This window comes from Carassius carassius, chromosome 26 (assembly GCF_963082965.1).
Source record: "Carassius carassius chromosome 26, fCarCar2.1, whole genome shotgun sequence".
Lineage (NCBI taxonomy): Eukaryota > Metazoa > Chordata > Actinopteri > Cypriniformes > Cyprinidae > Carassius > Carassius carassius.
This window is the reverse complement of record NC_081780.1, coordinates 29,472,759-29,500,487: the sequence shown is the minus strand read 5'-3', so window position 1 is coordinate 29,500,487 and position 27,729 is coordinate 29,472,759. Positions and strand designations below refer to the sequence as shown.

Genomic DNA, 27,729 nt, shown 5'->3' with positions numbered 1-27,729 from the left:
CGCCCATTGAACACTGCTCTGCTCATTGAAGTCCTTGCCTCAACCCTTACCCACAAAACGTTTATGCAATTCACAGTTATCTTCAAGAAACAGCAAGATTTCTGTCAAGCCCTTTAAAGTCAAGTAAAAAATTTTTATTGAAACTTTACCAGTACGTCAAGATAATAGATAAGAACAGAAATAGCTAGAAGATGGAGACAAATACAATCCCTATTTATTGACTGACCAATACAATTCTTACTTTTATCTTGTCACTTTTTTTGTGTGTGTTATTTGCTTAACATATGTCTTAAAATGTAAAAAGTAATAGTAGAAAATATTAAGTGGCATTGATTCAAATCTGATGCTTCAATTTTAGTTGTGAAACACATGTATATTAACTTACACATGTACTGTATAGGACTGCTGTGAAGAGGTCATTTTTAAATGTTTAGATATTTGGATATGGTCCGCAAAAAAAAATATTAGCATAGCTGAAGACTAAATGAAGTAAAAGCCCAGACCATCAATCTCATCGCCACTTCTGCCTGTAATGCCATGAATCCTCCCAGACTTCACATCAGAACTCACAGGCTGACCCAGGTTCTGACACTTGACCGAAAATGTTGTTGTTTTGCCTCTTCCTTTGGCAACCACAAATTCAAAACCCCCAAATCGGTTATGATACCTATTTGGCCACAGTTTTGCAGAGACAATTTTATCATCTTCATCAAGTAGAATTTCTTGATTGTTAGATCCTGTTGAGTTACCCACTTTAATCACGGGGCCACAGTGGAAAATCACCTGGATTGAGTTTAGAGACATCTAAAAGGCACAAAAGCATTTCACGTAAATTAAGTAAAACTATTGTGATAAAAGATAAAGATGCTACTATAGAATGAAACCAAAACACACACCGAGCTGTAAGTAATGTTCATCTTCTTAATGGAGGTGTAGGAGGCAGACTTAAAAGAGAAAACATCACCTCCTGTCCCACCCACAATCACAGCATGTTCTGAGAATGGAATTAAGAGAACGGTTAGTCCTGTTTTAGAGCACTAAATAGAATTAAATTCACACGCAGTTCAGTTATTATTGAATGTGACAATGGCATTCAATAACTGACTCCCTTATTGGCAGGACTCACAACTGTACTGGAAAACTAATTTGTCTGCCAAGTCTGGTCACCTTTATTTCTAAAGCGCTTTATACAGTACAGATCATGTCAAACTTCACAGAGATAAACAGGAAAAAGGTAACACTTTAGAATAAGGTTCCATTAGTTAATGTTAGTTAATGTATTAATTAACATGACCAAACAATGAACAATACATTTATTACTTTATTTATTAATCTTAGTTAATGAAATAGTTACCATTGTTAGCTCATGCTAATTCACAGTGCATTAACTAATGTTAACAAGCAGAACTTTTGATTTGAATAATGCATTAGTAAATGTTGAAATAAACATTAACTAAGATTAATAAAGGCTGTAGAATGATTGTTCTTGCTTAGTTCACATTAACTAAAGTACTTAACTAAAATTAACTAATGGAACCTTATTCTAAAGTGTTACCAGGAAAAATAAAAAAAAATCAACTATTGAGATTCTTCTGTAAAGCAACTGGGAAAGACTGGTGTATTTAGCTCAAGTCAACTCAAGTGTTGGTTGAGTTTAGATCAATAACTGTGTGAATTTCATACATTTTGAAACTAAATTCAGCTATATGCAGTATCCTGAGACATAAACTATTGTAATGGAAAATACTTTTTGGAGTGACCACTAGGAGTCACTGTGAAACTACAGTGTTCTAACCTGTTTCTGGTTTAGGAGCAGTAGAGTCTTTGGCTGCAAAAGAGAAATATGTTAAACTCAGGAGAATGAATTGTATTGGAGAGACTGACAGACAATAAGGTTTTTTTCTTATTTTATTTTTTTTATCCAATGGTAGTTGAGTGACCCATTGCACAAGATACCACAGCAGTTCTACAAAAGGCAGCAATGTCGATTATTATTCAGCTTCATTTCAATTCAGAGTTGCATCATTTCAGTTCAGTACCGGTGTTGATGTTGCAAGATGTGGTTCAGCTGAAAACGTACTTGGTTACTAAACGTAACCTCGGTTCTCTCTAGAAGAGCGAACGAGTACTGCGTCTTAGCTAAGACGCTACGGGAAAAGTCTCTTTTCACGAAATACTGAAGCAAAAAATTATCCTTAATTTTGTATTTTTGTAAAGCGCATTTGCAGCAGTACACAGCCATAGGCGAGACGGCTTGTTCGCTCATTGGCTTGTTCTGCGGCAACTGCACAGCCTATCGCTTCGCGCCCTTCTTGCCACTTCCCGCCGAAACGGGTGTGGCCCAACCTATAAAAGGAGCTCGAAAAGGCTGACTCACCTGATTTATTTCATCGCCGAAGCGAACCAGAGTGAATCGTGCGCACGGCAGAGAACGCAGTACTCGTTCGCTCTTCTAGAGAGAACCGAGGTTACGTTTAGTAACCGAGTACGTTCTCTTATGAGAGCTCTCTCGTACTGCATCTTAGCTAAGACGTTACGGGAACCCAATGTAAAACGCCGTGCGCGCAGGGATCACACACCAATAAACCTGAAGCAACACCCAGGATTTACAGTGCACAGTCACCTGAGGGACTCACAGAGAGTCCAGGACAGAAAAGGGAAAAAGCCCTCCGTCCTATATCTAGCAGCATCCGTAGATGCGGCAATATGACATCACACAGCCGAGGCAAGGCCTGACCAATGTGGCAATGCGGGTCTTACGCAATACTGCCCATATAAAAGTCGGCAGCGCTTAGCGCTCGTGAACTCAGAATTCCCCTCAGGGCCCTGATTCGACTATACCGACAACAGCCTTGCTTGCAAGGCGGGGACCTCTGCCTTCGAGCAACGCTCCCCATCCCGAAGTGGAGGCATCCGTCGACACCATTTTCACACTCGGGGAAGTCCCCAGGCTTACACCTGATTGGTACCAGCCGTTCGCTGTCCAAGGTGCTAGAGCCGCAACACAGCTCTGATCGACCTTGAAATGCAGCCGGCCAGACGCCCACGCTCTGCGCGGCACCCGAGCCTTCAGCCAGAACTGCAGGGGGCGCATGCGGAGCAGGCCCAGCCGCAGAACCGGAGATGCTGAGGCCATGAGACCCAGCATCTTTTGACAGTGGGACCTCCAGGTTATAGAACCTGATAAATGTAGACGGCGAGGCCCAACCTGCCGCCATACATATATCCTGCAAGGAGATCCCAGTAGACCACGCCCACGACGAGGCGACGCCTCTTGTGGAGTGTGCTCTGACGCCCAACGGGCACTGAAGGCCCCTGGAAGCGTAAGCTAACGCTATGGCGTCAACTATCCATCTGGATAGAGTCTGTCTCGAAACAGCCATTCCCTTGGAACGTCCACCGAACGAGACAAACAGTTGCTCCGTCTGCCGAAAGGCAGCAGAACGAGACACATAAGCTCTTAAAACCCTGACAGGGCAAAGAAGACTCGAGTCTCCATCCTCCCCTGACACCGGCAGGGCAGACAGGGCAATAACCTGAGCCCGAAACGGTGTGTTGAGGGATTTCGGCACATAACCGTGCCTAGGTTTGAGTATGACTCTTGAGTCATTGGGCCCAAACTCCAAGCACGACTGGCTCACCGAGAGCGCGTGCAAATCACCCACACGCTTCACAGAAGCGAGAGCCAACAAGAATACTGTCTTGAACGACAGATGCTGAAGGCTAACTGATTGGATAGGCTCAAAAGGGGGACCCTTCAAGGCCTCCAAAACCGCCACGAGGTCCCACATAGGGACTGACGGAGGTCTGGGAGGATTCAGCCTCCTAGCTCCTCTGAGGAACCGGATGACAAAATCGTTCCTTCCTATTGACTGACCAGACGCCGTTTCAGAAAACGCCGCGATGGCCGCCACATAAACTTTGAGCGTGGATGGGGCTCTGCCCTTATCCAACAGCTCCTGTAGGAAGGAGAGGACCTCCGTCACCTCACAACTAAGGGGTGAATAACCTCGAGCTGTGCACCAGTTGGAGAACACCGACCACTTCGAGGCATACAGACGTCGTGTCGACGGAGCTCTAGCCTGAGTGATGGTATTTAGCACTCCCACTGCGAGATCAGCGGGTAACCGTTGAGCGCCCACACATGGAGGGACCACAACTCCGGTTGAGGGTGCCAAATCGAGCCCCTGGCCTGCGAGAGGAGGTCCCTCCTCAACGGTACCGGCCACGGGTCAACATCTGCTAACTGCATCAAATCTGGGAACCATGGTTGGTTCTTCCAAAGAGGTGCTACAAGCAGTATTGAACATCTCGTTTCTCTCACCCGTTCTATCACCTGCGGAAGGAGGGAGACGGGAGGGAACGCATAAAGCGGGCAGCACGGCCATCTCCGTGACAGCGCGCTTTCGTTCTTGGAAAAGAACGTGGGGCAGTGAGCGTTTTCGTGGGACGCAAAGAGGTCCGCCTCCGCCATGCCAAATCTCTCTCACAACAGCCGGACTGTTTGCGGGTGTAGAGACCATTCGCCCGTAGGAACATTGCCTCTGGACAGCCTGTCTGGACCCAGATTCTGCAGTCCAGCCACATGCACTGCTCTCAGCGAGCGCACGTTGCGCTGAGCCCAAACCAGGAGGCGTTCCGTCAGCCTGCACAGGTTTCGGGACCCGAGACCGCCCTGGCGATTTATGTAGGACACCACGGACATGTTGTCCGCACGGACTACGACGTGGTGATCGTTGATATGGGGACAAAAGCGCGTCAGCGCGTTCTCCACTGCCAGCATTTCCAGGCAGTTGATATGATGGAGCTTTTCCCGTTCTGACCATAGGCCAAAGGACGGTCTGCCTTCGAGCAGCGCTCCCCATCCCGAAGTGGAGGCATCCGTCGACACCATTTTCACTCCCCAGGCTTACACCTGATCGGTACCAGCCGTGTCCAAGGTGCTAGAGCCGCAACACAGCTCTGATCGACCTTGAAATGCAGCCGGCCAGACGCCCACGCTCTGCGCGGCACCCGAGCCTTCAGCCAGAACTGCAGGGGGCGCATGCGGAGCAGGCCCAGCCGCAGAACCGGAGATGCTGAGGCCATGAGACCCAGCATCTTTTGACAGTGCTTGAGCGACACGGTTGCGCCGCAGCGGAAAGAACTCGCTGTGGTGACAGCCGCGCCGTCATGGAACACGAGTTCAGAACTATACCCAGAAACAGGATCGTCTGACTGGGGTTCAGCGAACTCTTCGCCCAATTGACACTGAGGCCGAGCTTCTCGAGGTGATCGAGTAAAACGGCCCTGTGGTCCACGAGCTCAGCTCGTGATCAGGCCAGAACCAGCCAGTCGTCCAAATAATTCAGCACTCGTATGCCCCCGAGTCTGAGAGGAGCGAGCGCTGCATCCATGCACCTCGTAAACGTACGAGGAGCCACGGAGGACTGTAAACTGGTATGCCTGGCCCTCGAAGGCGAATCTCAAATATTGCCTGTGGTTTGACGCTATCTGTATTTGAAAATACGCGTCCCTCAGATCTATTGACATGAACCAGTCCCCTCTGCGAATCTGCGCGAGGAGTTTCCTGGTCGTAAGCATTTTGAAACTGCGTTTCATCAATGCCTTGTTCAGCTGTCTTAGATCCAGTATGGGCCTGAGACCCCCGTCTCTCTTGGGCACCAGAAAGTATCTGCTGTACAGCCCCCCCCTCGCTTTGAGCTTGAGACACAGGCTCTACAGCCCCTTTGCTCAACAGTTTTGATATTTCGGCCCGAAGTATGTGTGCTACTTCTGTTTTGACCGTAGTTTCGACGCGCGCTGAAAAGCGCGGAGGGTGTCGAAAAAAACTGTAGCGAGTAGCCTCTCTTTATAATGCCTAGCACCCAATCCGAAACCCCTGGAAGCGCTGACCATGCATCTGCATGAATGGCTAAGGGCTGGATGCGAAGCGCGCTCTGTTGACCGGGCAACGGCGGCGCTCGGGTGTGCTGCGCATTTGAAGCGGGGAGCGCGCTGATCACAGCGGGCAGATCGCTCCTCCTCGACCCCGTCCCTGCGCTTAACCGACTGGGGGAAGGCTGAGCAGGTCCCGTAGGACTCGATATGTCTGCGAGTGACTGTGGGCTGCATATGCCACTTTCAACTCGCTGTCTGCCTGTGCAGAGCGTACGTGCACGGGCCTCGTTTTTACAGAAGCCACGCGATCTGTGTCGATCTTATGTGCGCGAGCCCTGTGTGCAGGGCTGTGCTTACATGTGGAGATGGGCACTGAGGAGTGGGCATCGTCACTGCATTTATAGCACCATCGGCCGTGGCCGGACGAGCGTGCACAGGTTTTTTTTTTTTTTTTTTTTTACAGAAACCACATGACGCGTGTGACATAGTAATTGTGGGCACTGAGGGGTGGGCACGCTTACTATGCAGTGTGCGCGATCGACTTGAGTCGCTTTTATGGGCGCAGGCCCTGTGTGCAGGGCTGTGCTTACATGTGGAGATGGGCACTGAGGAGTGGGCATCGTCACTACATTTATAGCACCATCGGCCGTGGCCAGACGAACGTGCACGGGTTTCGTTTTTACAGAAACAACATGACGCGTGTGACATAGTGATTGTGGGCACTGAGGAGTGGGCACGTCTACTATGTAGTGCGCGTGATCGACTTGAGTCGCTTTTATGGGCGCGAGCCCTGTGTGAAGGGCTGTGCTTATATGTGGAGATGGGCACTGAGCAGTGGGCATCGTCACTACATTTATAGCACCATCGGCCGTGGCCGGGACACCAGAAATTACACCTTTTTCGGGAAATATCTGGGTAGCCGTGATAACAGTTTTCGTGTGCAGGCAAGCGGGCAACCGTACAGGCTTGCGCATTGCAAAAAACGCTGAAACAGTCACAATCTCTGGAACTGAAACAGCGGCGCGCTTAGGTGAGAGCCTGGCCACAGCGGAACTCGTACACCGTCGCTTCGATGAAGCAGCCATGGTGTGTAGTGCCGACGCAGCGTCATGCAGCATGCGTAGATGGCTTTCTTAGGATGGCTTCGGGGCTCCCGGCCTCACCGTAATCCTGTGCCGCGGTCCCCGCGGCGCGGGGCGACGGCCGGTAGAGCGAGAACGGGGGTCTCGAGCTGCGTTGCTGAAGCTGTTGTGATAACAGCTTTTGTGTGCAGGCAAGCGGGCAACTGTGCATTGCAGAAAACGCTGAGACAGTCACAATTCCTGGAACTGAAACAGCGGCGCGCTTGGGTGAGAGCTCGGCCACAGCGGAACTCGTACACCTGCACTTCGATGAAGCAGCCATCGTTAGCAGTGCCGACGCAGCGTCACACAGCAGGCTTTAGATGGCAACATCGCTTTTGCCTCCGTCCAGCAGAGGGCGGACAAAGGTGCGTCGCTATCGCCTGTTCCACCGGCGGAAGTGAGTGGTAGTTCCTGTTTTTAGCATCATCAGTGTGGAGAATGCTAGTGAGACAGACGAACGAGTTTGCGCTGAATATGGAGCACAGGAAGAAATGAGGCGGGCTTTGAGAAGTACGCTCATCCGAAAGGGAAATACCATCCAGCCGGGAACGAGAGGGGGGGGCTGGTGCAGACCACTCGTGGCCGAGACTCATCGTGGCCAACACGAGCATTCGCCCCGGCTCCTTCTCGATGTCAGCTCGTCTGCTGGGCTTCTGAGCAGAAGGCGCGAGATCCTCGGAGCTCGCCCAGCCCTCACTGCCCGAAGCTAGCAGAGAGCGCGTGTCCTCTTCCTCCGACGTGGCCCTGAGATCGACTTCCTCGGACGACGCGCCGGCAAACAGCGGGCGCTGCCCACCGGGAAGCGATGCAGGGGGGGCCGGTGAAGCAGGGCGAACCGGCGAGCTCGGTTGAGCTGAAGACGGTTCCGGAATCCGCTGGAAGCGATGCTTTTACGGCGCCTCAGCGCAGCGGAGAATGCAGGCTCAGAGAAAAAGGCCAGGCGAGTCCTCAGAGTCACCATGGCAACAGCTCGCAGTGGGGGCATCCGCCGTCAGCGAGCACGAGCGCTGCATGATCTTCACCCAGGCAGGAGACACAGATGACGTACCGGTCTCCCTCGCTGAGTGGGGCTCTGACGAGCCGCAGGAAGGCATCTTAAAAAAGACGCGAGCTCTTTTACGAGTGTGTGTCGCAGGGCGAACACACACACACACACATAAAGAACAGCTTGGATATAACGGAATTGAAAGGATATAGGCGCCGGATAGCGCAGCAGGAACGGCAGTGGAAGGCGGCGATGCCAGCAGCTTCAGAATGGCTCGTCCTGCTGATGTGCTTTCTCAGACGGCGCTTGCTTCCTCCGTGATCCAGCGATGCGTGAGCTTCGCTGAAGAGATGAAAAATCAGGTGAGTCAGCTTTTTCGAGCTCCTTTTATAGGTTGGGCCACACCCGTTTCGGCGGGAAGTGGCAAGAAGGGCGCGAAGCGCCCTTATTGGTCTGATGTTGCATCAGCCCGCGCTCGATAGGCTGTGCAGTTGCCGCAGAACAAGCCAATGAGCGAACGAGCCGTCTCGCCTATGGCTGTGTACTGCTGCAAATGCGCTTTACAAAAATACAAAATTAAGGATAATTTTTTGCTTCAGTATTTCGTGAAAAGAGACTTTTCCCGTAGCGTCTTAGCTAAGACGCAGTACGAGAGAGCTCTCGTAAGAGAATGATAGTGCCACCATCCAGTTTAATGCAGTTCAAGTCAAACTTCAAGAGAACCACACTGCACACATGCGGTCTCTCTGTTGCATGTTTTCATGTAGGGGCACTGTAACAATTTTTTATTTAAAATCAGTCACTGTCAATTTTCAATATGTTTTGTTCTGCTCTGACATTTTCTCCCAAGTGTAAAATCATTTAAGGATCTCTCTCTTTTTTTTTTTAAACAGGTAATCTTCACGGCTAATGTGGAAACTAGGGCCCTGTCAACACAGAGACTACATGCTTGGTTTCATGCTGTAGAAGCTACTGAGCCTATTAGCTTTACTAAAGCGAAATCAAAAATGTTGGTATACAGCACACAATATTTATGCACATGCTCCAAGTCTTCTTCTCCATTTTTAGTGTATCTCTGTGGCAGAATTACAGCACCACATACTGGACTGACATGTATAGTACATAGTTTTGAGTTGGTTTCAGCGGTTTCGTGTCCATGCAAATGAGATGACTTCATGTTTAACGGGAAAAAAAATAGGATAGGGAAATCTCTGGCTTGATGTGGATGTGGCTTAGATCAAATGATAGAAAAACAGAAAACACAAAGGAACGGAAAACAGAACATGACAACAATGGCTGCGTTTACACTTGGCATTAACATGTGTCCACATTCACATTGAAAAGAGGAGTGTAAACGGTTCTGATCAGAATGTTATTCCATCAGTGTGTCTTGGTCCAGAGGTAGTCGAGGATTGCATTGTGATCAGATCTCAGTGTAATGTAAATGCAATCCAGCCATCGTGACTGCATTTGCAAGTCAACATCATGCAAAACCTACGCAAAAAACACAATTCACCCATATTGAAAGGAAAGAAGGTGAAACAATATCAATGAAAATTTAATTTGCAAAATTAAAATATAATTCATCCTTGATTCAACCTTGGTCAGTGCTGAATAAACATTGAAATGCTGGCTGGGGTTGGATAAAAACCAATATCACATCTGCACTCAGGCTATTCTGGACAAAAACAGCACTTTGTGTTATACTGTGTAACAATACTATATGATATCAATATGATTTATAATAAGTCACTGGGGTATATTTGTAGCAATAGCCAAAAATAATAATAATAATAATAATAATTCATTGTATGGGTCATAACTATAGATTTTTTCTTTTACGCCAAAAATCACTAGGATATTAAGTAAAGATCATGTTCCATGAAGATATTTTGTAAATTTCCTACCGTAAATAAATAAACATAAATTTTGATCAGTAATATGCATTGCTAAGAATTCATTTGGACAACTTTAAAGGTGATTTTTTTCAATATTTTGTTTGGAAAGCTTATTTATTCAGCTTTCAGATTACGTATAAATCTCAACATTTAAAAATTGACACTTAAGACTGGTTTTGTGGTCCAGGGTCACATATGAGACAAATACTCATACAATGGAAAATCTCTTGAATTTTAGGGGCATATAATTGTATTCTATAGACTCCATCACACTGTTGTGTGAATGGCACAGTTGTAAAATCCAAACACTGACTTTGTGAATGTAGTAAAAGGACAAATAAAAAGATAATGCATAAAAATGTTTACTTACCCAGTGAGAGTCTGGAGCTGACCGTATCGCTGGCTTCACTCACTCCTACTTTACCTACTATCCTGTAGCGGATCACGTACTGCGTTCCCAACTTCAATCCAGTCAGGTTAAAGTCTTCACTAGCTGTGTCTATGACAAGCCACGGTTCCTCAGATCCAGCATTTGCTTTCACCTCCTTGTACTCTACTCTGTACTTCACTGTTTCTCCAGCTGGGGACTTACGCAGTTTCAGAAACACAGTTTGGTCCAGAACATTCTTCACTATTGGTGGGGATGGCTTGGACACGGGCTGGAACTTTTTATCTGTCAGTTTGCCTTTTTCATACAGATAGATGGAGGAGCCTGGATTGGAGGCATCAGAGATGGTGGAAATAATGAAGTGGATTGTCTTCTCGTCTTTATTGGCCTCTAAAAAACCTCTGAAGTGAGATAAATTTTCTCTCATTTTTGAAGTGACGTCATGGGGGTTGAACGGTTTTTGGACAGAGGATGTCAGGGAAAACTTATTTTCCCCATCTAACTCCGTAAAGTTGACAGATTTTAGAAACTCGTTCAGGGTTGAAAGATATGGGTCTTTGTACTTCAGAGAAGTGAAGGTCAAGCACACCACAACATCAATATCAGGATCAAGGAGGCTGATGATGAGGCCGTCTGAATCTTCAATTTTGATCTCCTTCAGAGTCTTGGTGTACGAATTCATCAGGTGAAGTTCAGACTTTGTCTCATGTAACCACTGGTTAAGCATATCAGCATTAAAAGGGGAGAGGTAGTGGATCTTTAGGATGTCATCCAGTGACTTTTCCTCCATCCCACCTCCTCGAATAGCAGGCAAGACTCTGGCCAGTGCTTTCTGGAGGGCCAGCCTGTAAATGCTAAAAGAGTTCTGAAATAAGCGCAGCCTCTCTTTGATGTCACTGAAAATATTTGCTATTGGTTTTCTGGACAGGTCATTGCATTTCCTCTTGACTTCTTCCAGATCCTCGATCATATGTTCCGCGTTGGAAATGAGACACGTGCTGATTTCTCTTACCAACTGAGCTGCTGCTGTATCCAGTAGAGAAAGAGGATAGAGCCAGACCTTAATTGGCACTGCATTCTGTGAATCCTCCCCCAGCAGAGTAGGGAGCTTCTTGTACACCTCTTGGGCCTCCATGTATGTGGTGGGGTTCTGTTTAAGATGGACATCACCATGAAAAGTGCAGGTGATATTCTTAGCCTTCTCAATATGACCTTCTGTCATTTTTACACCTCCTTGCCCATCAATGGAAAATCCAGGAAAGGACTTGACCATGACATTCAGTTCTCCCTCGATCTCCTGGAGGTTTTCACCATCTGAAAACGATCGATCAAACACCATGAAGGCTTGAGCTCCGTACAGCACAGCTGTGATCACATGAGTTGCAGTTTTCTGTTCAAACACCTGAGGGTAGGTGACCTGGCCAAGCTGGGTGATATTAAGCTGTTCGAATCTTGAGGTTTCACGGTAAAACATTGTTACTCTGGACTGTTGGTTTGAGGATTTGGTGTCATGCAGGTATTTGGCAGATCCTCCCACCTCCACCAGCCCTCCCAAGAAACTGGCCTTCAGGGAAGCATTTACATCCAGGAGACTGGACTTACTAGAGAGAGAGTCAGAGCTACTGAACTTCACATCTGTCATGAGCTGTGGACGAGTGTCCAATTCTTTAATCATTGATGTCTTATCCCACAGAGTAACACCTGAAATGAGAAATGGCTTTAAAAATTACACTAAGTAGACATCGAAAACGCCTCTTTTACCGCCGCACGTACCGCGGCAGCGGCGTCTGTAAAGTGCATTTGCAGCCTTTGACCGCTGAGTGGCGCTTTAACCACAAGTTATCAAACAAGCGCATCAAAGCACATTTTCACACGTTTTGCCTCGCTGATGTGTTACATTTGACTGCTTCAGTCACGGAAAATGAAAGAAAAACACTATAGTTTAAATATTTAATATATTTAATATTTAATATTCACAGATGAAAGTTTGGTATTTATGAAGTTATGTGCATTTCTTAGAACGAATTCAAGCAGGATAAATGTCAAGCCTGTGCGTGAGTCTGTGCTTATATTTTATCTAAGCTACATGGTATTAAACCATATTTTAGATTTGACACATTTAAAAGCTGTGCAGTATTATTTATGTTATATTAATTATCCGTTATATTATTCAAAAGAAATTGTGGTTTACTTTGCATCGGAGCATTAAAAGTGGTAGCCTATTTTAGGGGGGTAGGCTACATGGATTAATATGTAAAATGTCAATATTTTAATATATTATGCCTATATTTTAATTTATATTTTAATTATAAATATATTTTTTCCTTTAATAAAACAACATGCACTTTTGTTATTCGTTACCTGTTCTTTATTTTGACATAACTTATTAGGAAAAAGACATTTGTCTGTAAACTGATTAAGAAATTGTTGCATGTTTAAATGTGAAGCACTGTATAATTTCTTTCCCATTATTTAGGCCTAATTTGCCTAAAACAAGAAACGAATAAAATTAAACCGGCACGATTAAATCTTTGAAACTCTAAAGAATTAATAAAACGTCCTCACGATTAAACTCTAGTTCTCTCATTATAATCAACAACATTCACACAATGTAAAAAAAAGCTTTAGTAATTGACAACTAAAGTAATTTTAAAGGGAACCTTCTTTACTTGCTTTTAAAGTAGGGTAACATCATATGGCCTAAAAAAAACCTTTTTTTATTTTAGAAAAAAAAAATCAGATTTATGATTTAAACCGATTTTTATATCAATATTCAAATGACGAAGAAATTTTACAAAACAAGTTTTAATATAGTTCTTTATCATTCATTTAGCAGTCAAATTTATAACTGCAACAAGATGATTTAAAAAAACAGTACTGTTATTACCTTAATGCTGGAAAGATGCTATTTTTTTTAATACTAGCCCATCATGCATCTAACCATCCACTCAGCTTTAAGAGCTGTTCAGATTAAAACTGCAGCTCCGCAGTGAGTCAGTGTCACGGACGGAGGACCTGTTAACATTTTTTCTAGTTTATATTTCCATCTCGTTATGCCACTGGTTTAGATTTTTTTTTTCTTATAGAACTTATTTGTAAATAGAGCAGTCACTGTCTGTGTCTACACAGGACTGTGTCACGCGAGAGTTGTCATCTGTGCTCCACTGTGCTAAAAGTGTGTCTAAACTTGATGACATCACACTATAGTGTCAAATCATCTGAACGCAGTGTCAGAACATTTCATCATAAACAGAACGAGCATCAGTTCACTGATGGGGATCGTGTCCAGTGTATCCATCACTTTGTTCTGTTGTCTTTTGTTGGATCGTTCCACTCGTGTCCAGTGTAGACCTGGCATGCGTTTTTTATTGTTTTATTTTACAGCCCTGCTTGTTTTAATGTTTTTATTAAATATCTGTTTTAACTGCATGGTCATATTATCAAATTATTTACTGCCATGATGCTACCTACAAAAGTAAAGCTTGGCGAGTCGATGAACGAGCATTGCTGCAGGTTGATTTTCGGCGGATGTGCTGTGCTTGTGTTCCCGCGGTCGTCTTCATTTCGTCGGGTGAAACATCTCTCTCACTCACAGCAGAGTCTGCGCAGCAACAACTTCCCCTCCACGCGCTCCGATACCAGAAACATAACATAGCATATAAAATAATAATAATAAAATAAAATAACAGGAGAGTTTCAAAGTGGCTTAAGCTAATTTGTGTAAACTTTTTTCCCTATAGCCTATCACATGCCAAACTAATAACATTGTAAGAATTACATCTTTAATTGCTGCTTTCTGCTGTGAAAATGTTGTTTGTGATGAAAATAACAGTATATTTTTGTCAGTTATTTTATCTAAACCGACTAATTAACTTCAAGATTTCAAAATCAGATAGCATGCGGATAATGTAGCACTGTAAGATTACATTTGTTTGAACGCATTATTGCGAAAGCGATTGAGTGTGAATCTGTTTAAATCATGCTTTAACCCGAAAATAATCAGTAAAAGAAACAGACAAACTCTTAACATACCGCTCGACTCTTGCAGTCAACCTTCTGATCAAGCTAAATATGTTGGCATGAATTTTACTCGTAAGAAGCTCATATTCAAGTGTTTGTGCAAAAATTATTAATGTGCATTAATGACAGGGAGGCGCCGTCTCAACACATTTTTCATGATAATGAATGTATAATTTTTTAATTAACATAATATCGTGGCATCTCACATACATTAAAAATATATCTACAGAAAGCTTGAAATGTTTTTAGATGAAAAGGAATAGTGTAATGTGTGAATGTTGCATTTCTCTCGTCGGAGAGAGCCAGCACTGTTAATATAGCCAATAACAGTCGTATATAAACCGGTTCAGCAAGTGAAAGCCTCATAAGACACTGTCCATATGAAAGAGCAATTCACACCTTTATCTCGACCCCCACAATCCATGAATAACTACCCAAAACCCAACCCCCTCCAGCTGAACAGAATTCGGTCTGTGTTTTGGCTCTGAGGAACGATGTGTTACTGGGCTGAAACATGCCTGCACTCAGCAGCACTACTCTTTGTATTCATAATTGTATTATTTTCACAAGACCATAATGATAATAACAAATCATCAATTAATAATTAATCATTATTTTACGATAATCATTGTTATTTGTGATCGTGGATGTTTGCGGAAGGCTTTAAGACCAAGCGGAATCCTCTGTTCCCACCTCACAGCGAGTCCCGCGCGCTCAGTGATGCAAGCTTCACTGTCTGCGGTTTGACTTTACTGAATCAGATTGAGGCCAATACAACTTATTGATCATGAGACCAACATTTAGCAAGGCAGGAAAATTCTAACGGAAGGAAGACGTATTTTATTGAGCTAATGCTGTTAAAGAGAGAGAAACTAGTCTAGGGCTATTCTTAAACTTGGAGCTCATTATATTGAAGTACAAATCCAAACACCAGAAACGTTATGCAGTTTCTGAATAATGAAATGTTATGAAAATTATGCATTTTATTTATTCACACTGTATGGTTGAAATAATATTTTAGTTCACAACTTTAAGTTCCGTTGTTTAAAAAAATGCTTTATTGGCTAATATTTCATAAACCTTCAGTTGTTATGCTCTAAAATCCATGCCATTATTAATTTCACAGTATTTTTACCACCTAAATGACTAATCTTTAAAGTCACAATTCTATAATAGTCAAAATTACTCAGGCCAATGGTATTTTTTATTGACATTATTTTATTATTATTATTATTTTTTTTTTTTTTATAATTGTAGCTTACATAAATAGGTAAAGCAAAACAAATATTCGGATTGTCCCTTATTTTTTCCTTGTTTTCTTAAAGAATAAACACATATTTTTTACAAGAATAAACATGACAACATATTATTAATTACTAAAAATAATTTAAGCAATTAAAACCTTTTTTTTTTAAACTTAAATACTATTAAACTAACTTTAAATTCTCAAGGAGTTTATAAGTAAAAAAAGTTCTAAATGAACTTGTGTTAACAATATAATTAGAACTAACAATATAATTCGATTTTTTAAAATGAACAATTCCTGTATAAAATGAGACAGCAACCTTTATATCAGTGGTTCTCAACCTTTTTTTCCAGCGGGCCGCACTATGGTCTAAGTGCAAGTCTACGCATATAATTTACATATTACGTCAGCAATACAAGCCAACCTGATTTATAATATTATAGCCTAACTATTATGATATATAATCTATCACATTCATTGAAATAAACAATTCCACTCCCCATAAATAAAACACCTGATGCTGTCGGGACCAATTTTGTGAGATTCAGCTTGAAAGGAGTAACACAAAGAAGTTGTGATTGTAACGCCTGTGTTATACTTTCCGCATGAGCAATCCGGACGCGTACACGGCCAGCGCGGAGCAGATTTCTTCAATTTATACTTCTGAGTGCGCAGGCTGATAGTCCGCTCTGCAATTGCCCATAATTATTGCACATCTGACTGTCTTTATATTCTTTTACTGACGGATTGCACAGGTTCGAGTAGCAATGAGCTTCTTCACTCTGCCTGCACATGTGCAATTTTGCTTTTGAAGCCTACTGACCACGCGCACCTGTCCGCGCGGTCGTCTGTTCAGAGCCTCGGCACACACTCTCCAATGACGATAAGGATTGTTACATAGTGTATGGTGTTTCCATTTATCTGAACTTCTTCAAGTGAGTTGCTGGGGGAAAAAAAAAAAAAAAAATCCAGCACTTCTCCTTCAATACTGATACTGCGACTATTACTAGTACATGTAGTACATGTACTAGTACATGTTCATTCACTGGCATTTTTTGAATTTCTTTTTTTTCTCCCTTAAAAAACAAATGTGTCCATTCTGATGCGCAATTTTACCTTAAAGGCAATTTACCTAATGGCTGTTAATGACTATTTGAATTGAATTCTGCCAAAGTGCGCGCTTGTATGTGTTCGTTAAATGCTTATGCCAGTAGGTCTGCTCATGTCTGAAAATAATATATGAAGAAAATAAATCACATAAAAACATTAGGATATAGCGTATATTTCATTAGTAGCATTTTTTTTTAATTGATGTAAACAATAAAATTTTACAAACTGATCAAAGTTTTTTTTTTGTTTTTTTTATTCAGCATGTGGTGCGGGCCGCATTTGAATTCGTGACGGGCTGCGGGTTGAGAACCACTGCTTTATAGCAAACATTTTTAAATCGTCCAAAGCTGAGTTTTGCGGGAGGCTGATCTGCGCCAGATCGCGTGAAGTGAATGTAATGAACAAAGTCATTTTCAGATGCAATGAAAAAAAAAAAACATGGATAACCTAGAGTAGTCCCAGGCTCTGTTCTGAAGTAAAATAATTATAATTACTGTTAACCAAGAGTAACACATTTTTAACACATTTTAACGGATTAATCGCCTATTTTCATTTGCTGAATGTTTTCTTTATTTTTTAATTTTTTAAACACGCTAAAAATTAAATAAAGTTTGTCAGAGGAAAAAAATATATGAGTCGTGTATAGGTTTCATTTTAACGGATCAATCACCTATTTTCGTTTGCTGCATGTTTTTTTTTTTAAACACGCTAAAAACATAAATCAGAGTTTTTGAGAGGAAAAAAATAGGCTATAAGAAAATATTTTACAACAAATCCTTTAAATTTAACAAATTTATCAGAAGACAAGGGAATATTGTTGCGCTCAGATGAAGGCTAGTTGTAAGTCCAGGTGCGTGAAAACCAGTAAAATGTAGAAGAGACTGTTGATGGTTCGCACTCTGAAAAACTAGACAAAGTCTTTAACAAAAAGAATCAATCATTTTATTAGAGCAAGAGCAGACGTTTCAGCCATCCAGCTATTCTCTATGCTCATAATGAATCAACAACAGACATGCAGTCAATTAATACCCGATAGATAATCAGGAAACAAGTAACAGGTGCAAAGGGAGGAGCTACAGCCCAGACCCAGAGAACAAATAGAAACACAATTCTTTTAATAGAAAAGTTAACAATATTTATCTCTAAAAAAGAATAAAGGCATTTACAGAAAACATGAATAGTTTATCTCTTCATTCATCCCTTTCGGGAAAAGGCTGTTGAGTTCAAAAATCCAAAAAGATTCTCTCTGTAGCAGTTTTTTATCTACATCACCACCTCTCCTTTTAGGCAAAACTCTTTCAATGCCCAGAAATTTCAGGTCTGAAATTGCATGCTTAGCTAGTTGAAAATGTTGGGAAACAGACGAAGTTGCATCACATCTCCTGATTGCACTCAAATGTTCCAAAATTCTCGTTCCTAAAGCCCTGATAGTGTGGCCTACATACAACAATGGGCAAGGGCAGATCAAAATGTACACCACGTGAGTAGATTTACATGTATCAGTTATATATATTATAGATATCAGTTGCTTGATTTTATATATCTTACATGTGTGCGGATGTGTGGAAGATTGGAGTTTAAGGTAATGTATACAGGACGTGCAACTTTTGCATGGAAAATTACCCTGGGCATTAGAAAGAGTACCAGAAGGAGGCGTGGCAACTTGTTACTTGTTTCCTGATTATCTATCGGGTATTAATTGACTGCATGTCTGTTGTTGATTCATTATGAGCATAGAGAATAGCTGGATGGCTTAAACGTCTGCTCTTGCTCTAATAAAATGATTGATTCTTTTTGTTAAAGACTTTGTCTAGTTTTTCAGAGTGCAAACCATCAACAGTCTCTTCTACAAATGTATCAGAACAAAACAATAATTAAAAATATATAATTCTAATGGATAAATATAATTGCAGTATATAATAATATAGGCTTAGTAATAAAACAAAAAATATTAATAATTTAAAGCTAAGCATAAGGTAAGGTTTGGCTTTCTCAATCGGGAGAAATCAAACGTTTCCATATTTGTGATGTTGCCCATTTGAAGCTTAACTATTATTCATGAGGTAAATAGGCTGTGTGCATTTCAGTATCGATGAAAAAAAAATCATAATTAACAATATGTCAAAGTGCTCACGCCGAATGTCTGGTGAACGACTGCTGTTTCCAGTGAATATGTGCGCGAGGCACCAGCGCGATCAAACAGCTGAAACAAATAATACTTAATTTTTGGTCACACATGAGGCATAATTCAAAAAATGCTGGTAGTTTGAAAAATCAAGAATAATAACAATAATAATAAGAGTTAATACTAATTATTGCTAAATGCTGGACCGTTCCCATTTCGCTCTGCATATGGAACCTGAAGATTTTTTTAAACCAAAAATGAACCGAAATGAAAATGAAATTAAAACATTTAGCTTATATATATAGGCCTTGTATTTATTTACTGTTTAATAAAAATAGCATGCATATGATCCTTTGTGTTAAGGTCTTCTTTTAATTTTTGTTTAGTAGACTGTAGCCTAAGACTATCCTACATTTTAAAAATTAACAAATTGTAAAAAAAAAATTTTTTTTTTAAATGTTACAATGTTAAATCATAATGTTATTGTTGTTTTACTTCCTTCTTTTATCTCACTTTACAATTACATTCATTTCCCAATGAGTTTCGCGAATGATTTTAACACGCGATTGAATTACAGTTACCACCGCGTACAGATAGGCTGGCCACCTACTGTACGTACGAGGACAATATACAACTAGTTTATTGTCTAAAATAATTTAATATGTGTGCTTATTCATTTTGGGCCACGTTTATATAACGTAGAAATTAGTGCAGATTCGAGCATAGAAATCAGCTTTATGACAGAGTTCACGTGTGATTCATGAAACATTCGAATGCCGCCAATCTCATCATGCATACGAATGATTGCACATTGATACATTTTGTGGAACATAGGTGTTTCATACTTTTAGGACATAGTATGAGTAGGCGAATTGGGGCTCAAGTTATATTCAAGTTAATTGAATATATCTTAAATATAACTGATGATCTCTCAGACACTATATAATATTTGTTAATGATTGATTAACTAAAGTTATTATTATGTTTCCATACTTTTATTTTGTGGATTCACAGTTGGGTGAAGAAGTGGGGGATAGGTGGAAGTTAAATGATTTAGTAGAGGGTAGTTACACCACCTGGAATGAAGGATTCATTGCGGCAGTCGTACAGCATTCCAGGAAACAGAGGTCTTCCAAGGGCTGCCATCTCAGTGGGGACGGATTCCATGACTGCAGTAAACAACAATGAACAGAGAATATTTGGACATTTGTAAATCAAAATTAAATAGTTTTATCATTCTAAAGTTCATCTGACAAACCTAGTTTTCTTAAAAGGTAGGTATAGGGAAAGTATAGGAAACTTATTATGATCTTTACTTGATTTGTCAAAGGTTATCTATAGATTGTTTTCGGAGTCGTGTTTGACTCAGTCTTAGACAAGATTCAACTACCCTATGTTTACTCTGCCGTTAATCCCTGCAAAAAATAGTTTGCTTTTCACTGCTATTGGTATCTTGCAGCAAAGCATATGCACTATTTGCAAATGTTTTTGCATACAGTGTCAAACAATGCTAATGAACATGCAAACAGTTCTGAACAGTATTAAAAAAAGTTTATTAAAGACTGTTCTTCGTTTGTTCGAGTTGTTCAACGTGCATGTTATTAATTCAACCATAACATGACAAACCATTTAAAATGGAAAAAAAAACTACAACAGTGATTTCACGCCATGTGACAACAATAGCAGAATGTGCAGCTTTCTGTGATTCACTTTCAAAGACACACTCAATCATCAGTTTGATCACAACATGAAGAGCTTTTAAGAAGATCATCAAAAATGATTTCAGCACAGCATTAAAGAAGCACAAAGTGACACATGTTGGAATACTCACCTCAAGTATTTGTAGATCCTTCTTATTTTTCCTCTGAATCGTTTTGTTGAACGGCAGCTCGGAGATGTTTTTGACTTTACAGAACAATCAACTGTTTTCAGGTCGAGATGTGAGAATGTGAAGACAAACAGCACAAATACTCAATCGGTGCTTCTCATTTCTTATTTGTGCATCCTCGTTTCCTTTCCTCACATCTCAGCTCCACCCCTTTAAGAAAGCAAGTTGCCCTTTTTGAAAAAAATGAAATGTAAGTTTTATTCAAACTGCAAAAGAAAAACGAATGAAAACTATTATGATAGATGTGAAGGGTAAAGAGAATATATATGTGTGCCAGGTTTTTCAACAAAAACTCATGACTCAGAAGGCTTCCTCCTCATTTCCCGGCTCAACACACACTGGCCCAGCTAACCAATCCCAGCACATTTTGTATTTCAGAAAGCGGGCCTTTATTTGATACAGGTACTGTATCAAAGGTGTTGTAATAATATAAGATATGTGCTTTTCGAACAACCTTGTATGAGAACCTGTTCTAGTACACCCCCAAAACAAAATCAAGACCATTTAGAGAAAATAACAAGATTCACAAAATACATCATGTGTGGTATAATGACATTTTTAATGAACAGTCAATGACTTGAGCCTGGTGTTGGAGGAGAAGAGAGAAAGGGAAGAGGGGGAAGATGAATGAGGAGAGATGGCAATTTGTGTTGTATGCTCTTTCTTTGAGATTTTCTCTCCAGATTTTTTATTTTGTGTTCTGCCTAAGCAGGATTACTGGCCTTATAAAAGTAGGCACTTGTTTTTAATAAGTAATTCCTTAATGGCTACTAAAAAAGTATAATCTATATAGTTTGAATGTGTGTAACATGCTGATGTAATACGTCCGGACTACAGTCGTTGTTTTCAGTCAAATTATCATGATTTAAAACTAATTTTGTAGCCAGAGGTGCAAAACACCTTGATAGAAGGACAAAGGAGCACCTTTTTTAAGATTTTGTATTAGTTTTTAACAAACACTTAACCTTCTTATTTCATTTGTAAACTTGTTGCGTATATAGTGAATATTTGTGTTGATTACTTTTGTCATAGTAAGATCATCTCTCAATTTTTATTTATTGTAAGAATTTACTATTAGAAAAAATGACTTTTTTGAACATTAAATCATATTTTCACATTTTCGGCCTCTGTGGCTCCCCTCCGATCACCACCAGAGGGAACTATCACAGGAGTATTAGTCAATCTGTTCAGACTACATATCCCACAATGCCCCATGCCTGAGACTAATCACCTGCGCAGGTGTTTCCCATTGCCCGGCCTATTTAAGCTGTGCCTTCCATGCTCTCAATGTGAAAGATGATTAAAATACTTTAATAAATTGATTTTTTTTTATGTTTTTTTTTTTTTAATATAAATGTGTGTGTATACTGCCCTTTTTGTTTATTCATGAAAAATAAGACAAATTCCATGAAATTTTACGTTATGCAGTAAATTCCGTTTTTATAACATTTTTTTATGATAACTCTCTACATTTGTGAGATATTTGTAAATTAAGACCGAAAGAGACTGTTTACTGGACAAGAAGACTTGTTGAAGATAATTCTCTCTCAGAACAGACTGTGACTAAAGGGAGAGAGCTGAGAAACCACTGGGTGTTTGTTTCTGCTTCTGCAAGGAAGAAACTGCAGACGTAGTCTTCCAAAAACCTGCTGTTGGTGGTTCACTTGAGATTTCGTGGGAAAAACTTTCTTTTACAGCAGATCCCCTTTTCATCCTCTTCATGTGACTGTTAACATAAAGATACATAATCAAAACACTTAAATTATGTAATGTATAAAACATTCCCTGTTCTTCTACTGGAACAAATTGATCTGAAGTCTGTTTCCAAAACTGGACAGCAATCCGAGCAGCATTCAGTTCATCATTGACTAGAGCTAAACCTCTGTTCATTCTCAATATGAACTTTTGTAGACATGTGAAAGAACGAAAATCAAACTGTTTAGGAACAAGTGAAGCTGGTAAAGCTGTTTGACCTGCCTTGTGAGCTAATAAAGCTGCACATGGATCCACACGCCACTGTCTCTGTTAAACCTTTAAACCTTTTCTAGTTTATCCCCTTTACAAAATTATGAATCTGTAAATGAGCATAAAAGGGGCCCTTTAACAAACATTACTATACAATCACACACAGATACATATTGGCTAGAGTTAATTTTATTTTCCTATTTGTTTTATTTTATGTGTAATATTCATTTGAATGAAATGTGTTATTTAACTACATTTGTGAGATATTTGTAAATTAAGACCGAAAGAGACTGTTTACTGGACAAGAAGACTTGTTGAAGATAATTCTCTCTCAGAACAGACTGTGACTAAAGGGAGAGAGCTGAGAAACCACTGGGTGTTTGTTTCTGCTTCTGCAAGGAAGAAACTGCAGACATTTCATTTCTTCAGCGACAGAACTGTTTGTGTCCGTTATGGAATAACTCACGGTCGGACACTGCGTCTTTGTAGTAAAAACACGGCATGGTTTTGCAGCGTACAGTGTCACAAACAGAATGAGACAATCCACCGGAAAATGAATGAAAGATAGGCGAAAGATATTTTATTTGAATTTTGACACTCCCTCGTGACGCGCCTGTCAGCTGATGGAGGCGGAACTTATAGTGATCGCCTTTTTCTTTGTTTCTTTCATTTTTCAACAATTATTATATATGTGAGAGTGTGTTTTATGTTGAATGTGAATGTATCTGCATAATTACCATCAGTTTGAGTACAAATCAGCCCAAATCAGCTCGCTATTATGGTGTTATCACGGCTATCGATGTGAACGCCATCTATATGAATAGAGTGTGATTTATTTACTTAATAATCTCTATGATTACCATCTCTATAAATGGCCATCAGCACATCAACACGTGATAATTGACTACATGAACAGAAATCATTGTAAATGCCGCATTTCTAGCAATCTCAGCATGTTCTATAATTGGCTTTTTCTTAAATTATTCTTATATAATTGGAAAAAATATGCAGTGGTATGTTTAATGACTAAAATAGTTTGTAGAAGCCTTCAATACAGTTAGTAAATATTTTTTATATTTGGAGGAGTTGGGGGGACTAAACATAGTATCAGTAAAATTGCAGGAGTATGTTATCTTCTTTAGATTTGAAATAGAAACTCATGAGACATGTGACTTTCAATCCATTTCTTTTCTAGATTGCTCCAGAACTGATTTCATGTACTTTTATATCAAAAAAAAAAAATTCAGTGTGGTAAAAATATTTTCGAGGCACTTCAGTGTCTATAACTTTAAAATTTTTTGAGTATTATCAATTCTGGTGGATAAAAAGTACAGCCCAAAGAGTCTTCTTTCCAAAGACACCAAAATTATGTGTTTAACACACTGAAGAAAGGAACTGTTACAAATATAAGGCACTTTCAGTTGTAAGTCCCATAATGGTGGGTGCTGGAAAACAAGTTAACCCTTTAGGCGCCTGTTTTTTTTTTTTTTAATGCTGTATTTTGACATCATAGATCTAGAGAATTAGATAAATATTGGTGATGACCGAAAGTTTATGTGGGGTTTAAATATACTCATCTAATTTGCATATGACGTCATCAGGGGGCAGCTATCTCGGATTTCATAACATTCAGGAAATAGTAATAGTAGAAGTATAGTAGATATAGGAAATAGTAATAGTAGAAATAGTAGATATTGAATTGATGTTTGAACTTATTTGTAAGCCAACAATAAAACAGGAGTTTAATTAAAACAGGAAAAAAAGTACTAAATTATTACTATATTACTACACTATATAGTAGTAAAATGTAGGTGAACAGTAGCCTACTTTTTGATCAGTTCATCAGGTATATTCAGGAAATGATAAGATATTGAATTTATCTTAATTGTATTTTTTTTGTCTTTTTATTCTCATTCAAACTGATCAGGAAAAAAAAGGAATACAGGAAAAAGTAGTAAATTATAACTAACTGTGCTATAGTAAAATGCATGCAATTTTTTGACCAGCAATCTGCCCAATCAGGTATCTAGGTGACACAGTTCACAGTTCTTGAGAGAGTATGGTACCAATCTCTCATTGCATGGCACAGCTCAGAGTGCATCTACTCCACACTGAGTGTACATGTTCTGTCTGCTGATCAACAACAGCTCTCCTATGGACACTATGATCACGTTCACCCCTGCCACCTGCATCCCCGTTGGGATGATTGTTTATGCTTCGTGAACACTCTCGCTTTGCATGGCGGCATCATTGCACTGCAAAGATGTACCGGGACAAATAAGACTATTAGACGACCGACTGTCATTTCCAAAAGGCAAATATTACCTTTCAGAGTCAGAATTGGTGAACAAAATTTGCAACACATCCTCACGGTACAACTTTTTATTAGCCGTTTGGTGATTTTCTCTCACAAATCTCACCATTTACTCGCATCCATGGCATGATAGCTCACTTGCTCTGCTATTACCTTGAACACTTTGAATAGGAACATGACGTAATGTTGGTCTAGAATTGAGGTACTACATGTCTGCCATCTAGTGGTAGGGAAAACTAATATGATGTCTTGTAGCAATTTTGCGACTTTGACGCTTAGAAGGTTAAGCGAATCTCTACACTAAACTGACCTGGGTCGCCAGTAGCAAACAATGGATTTCTCTCTGCTTGACAAACTAAGTAGCTACACTATTCAGAAGCATTTAATCTGCTTTATTTGTTCTGTAAAAAAAATGCTGCAGGTACTGATATATCGGTGACAGGCTCATATCGGCCGATAATATCGGCTAAATTATATATCTGTCGGGCTCTAATGCTTAATCATTAAACTTTGTTGCATCTTTTATTAATTAGCGTCAACTGTTGTTGTTTGTTTTTAAAGCTTTTAATGATCAAGCTCTTAAATTAAAGGTTCTTATTCAAGATTGTCTGAAATGGCTCTTCTGCATGTTCGTCGTATCCATTTAAAATCTAAAAGTGAGAGCATTTTTAGTTGTTGCCGTATTACTTGTATGCGTTCTAAGCTTTGGCTTTTATTTTCTTGTATTTGATTTATAATATTGGTCTTGTTGCTGTTCGTCACTTTGGTCAGCTTTGATGTGTTTAAATGAATCAGAATATACACTCTATAAAACATGGTACTTTAACTTTCAGATGTGTTTTGTAGAACAAAGACTGTAATCTGACACCTTTCTCTAAATGCTCTGGCAACAGCGTTTGAGTGTGTGAATGTCAGTTACTTATTTTACCAAATGCCACATCACTGAACAAGCCTGACAGGCAGGTTCTTGCTGTAGAAATGGTGTTCTCAAAGTAGGGTCAGTGACACACAGGGTGGGAATTATGTAATTGTAGGGGCAAGGCCATTTGGCCTCCACCTTTTCTTTTTTTTTAGGGGCACCAAGGCCATATGACAGGGCACAAAGGCCATTGAGTACAATTCGATGTTTTTCCCGTTCAGATTGATACCATAACATCCTAATTTGGAATAAGACATGGATTAGGGCTTTTTTTATTAAAAAAAACATTTTTTAATGAGATAGAGAGAGATAGAACCATTTCATCCAGAAGGTATACACCCTCACAACAATAAAAACAACATAAATGCCAATAAAAGCATTCAGAAAGTTAATTCAGTCCATTACATCATGTGAGAATGAGAGAGATATAGAGAGAGAGAGGGAGAAAGAGAGATAGAGACAGTGTGTGAGGGAGAGAGTGAGGGAATGCAGTGGATTATTTCAATCAGACTCATCACTTGAAAGAGAATCTGACTCAGGGTCAGGGTTGGAGTTCAGTCTTGACCCATATGGACGAACGCCTGGTCTCTTCAGGCAAGCTCTCCACCACCTTTCCACAGCTTTTTCACCATTATACTCCAAGGGATCACAGCCTTGAGACTTTATGAAAAGAAGATCCTCAATTGTGGACAAATTCAGTCTCAAGCGCCAGTTTCCTTGCATTCTTTTAATCGTTGAAAACTGCCATTTCACCTCGGCTGTGGATACAGGGAACACGAGAACAATCCTGACAAGGTGAAGCAGGGGTAGATGTTTTCCTTCTCATTGAGCATCCTGTTCCACAGCACAAGGAAAGCCTCCTGCCTGTGATGCTGAACGATGTCAAATTTTACCCTAAGCCACTCTCGCTCCACCTCTGCCACATTGCAGCCATTAGATACGAGCAATGGCTCAAAATGCTCACAGAGCCTTTGTAGTTCAATATCCCCATATGTGTTGATGGCACTGATGTTCTCTGGCATGTTAACTGGATCAAAGATCTCATATCAAACCGGCTTAGCTTGTTTGCTAATGCTTACCTGAGTGTCTGTCGTTCTTCTGTTGGTGCTGACGTTACATGCTTCTTCTTGCACTGCTGTTTTGAGGCATGAGATCATCGATGTGATTATGACACTCACTGCACCTGTGCGAATCCACGAACTAATTGAAGTTCAGAGACTACTTGGGTGGCTCGCTGTAATTCAAAGCAAGCCCACTATGCCGCACTGGCGCTTTATACATGGAACTTGGACAGGGCCAGGGCACGCAGGCCATTGTGGCCGTACGATGATTTTTTTTCACAGGGCATGAAGGCCATGGCCGCGGTATAATTCCCACCCTGGTGACACATAGTCAGGGTGTACGCAAAGTAAGTGTAGTTTTATGATGTCCACAACACCCAAAACGCAGACGGAATTGCAGAAACCATTCTGAATGGAATTTAGTCTACTGTATAATGTTGAAATATGTCACGGAATTTGGCAACCTATGGATGAATAAATCAAAAGTTGGTTAGTCTATGTGACGTTATACTGCAAAATATGAATCCTGCATGTTCTGCTGTCTCTGATATGCACAGTTTCGTTTACAACTCAAACACACATAGAAGAAGTGCACCTGATGCTCACAATGTTTTCAACATCAGCCTTCTCACCAAGAGGGCATTTTGAACAATATCTACATAACTGCTATGAGATTTCTGTGGTTTTATTTCACAAAAACAATATACTGTAAAGACAGAAATTATTTTAATATCAAAATGGTTACATTTAATTCATTTAGAAAGATAATTAAAAAAAAAATGTTAAATTCATGTTTTTGCCTTTAA

At 40.6% G+C, this 27,729-nt stretch overlaps 2 protein-coding genes across 3 annotated transcripts in view; one reads left to right on the top strand and one right to left on the bottom strand.

Annotated features, from left to right (window-relative positions):
- LOC132106047 (gastrula zinc finger protein XlCGF26.1-like) overlaps positions 1–27,729 on the top strand; it is a 161,006-nt gene that overhangs the window by 52,462 nt on the left and 80,815 nt on the right. The window lies entirely within an intron of this gene.
- Positions 389–20,809, bottom strand: LOC132106025 (cytolytic toxin-alpha-like). Of its 2 annotated transcripts, none has more exons than XM_059511618.1 (6): positions 20,608–20,809; positions 19,850–19,945; positions 10,258–11,976; positions 1,796–1,828; positions 897–994; positions 389–804 (listed from the first exon to the last, which is right to left on the bottom strand). In XM_059511618.1, the coding sequence occupies exons 2-6, from the start codon at positions 19,941–19,943 to the stop codon at positions 481–483; spliced, it is 2,268 nt and encodes a 755-aa protein (XP_059367601.1). In that variant the 5' UTR covers positions 19,944–19,945; positions 20,608–20,809; the 3' UTR covers positions 389–480. The 2 variants fall into 2 exon arrangements, with proteins under 2 accessions (XP_059367601.1, XP_059367602.1); XM_059511619.1 differs by having other exon boundaries at positions 19,853–19,945.

Coding starts and splice junctions, on each gene's coding strand:
- LOC132106025 (XM_059511618.1), bottom strand. CDS start 19,943: ATGGAATCCGTCCCCACTGAGATGGCAGCCCTTGGAAGACCTCTGTTT. Junction 1,829..10,257: donor CAGCTCCAGACTCTCACTGG/GTAAGTAAACAT, acceptor TCTCTTTTGCAG/CCAAAGACTCTACTGCTCCT. Junction 995..1,795: donor TGCTCCTAAACCAGAAACAG/GTTAGAACACTG, acceptor TTCCATTCTCAG/AACATGCTGTGATTGTGGGT.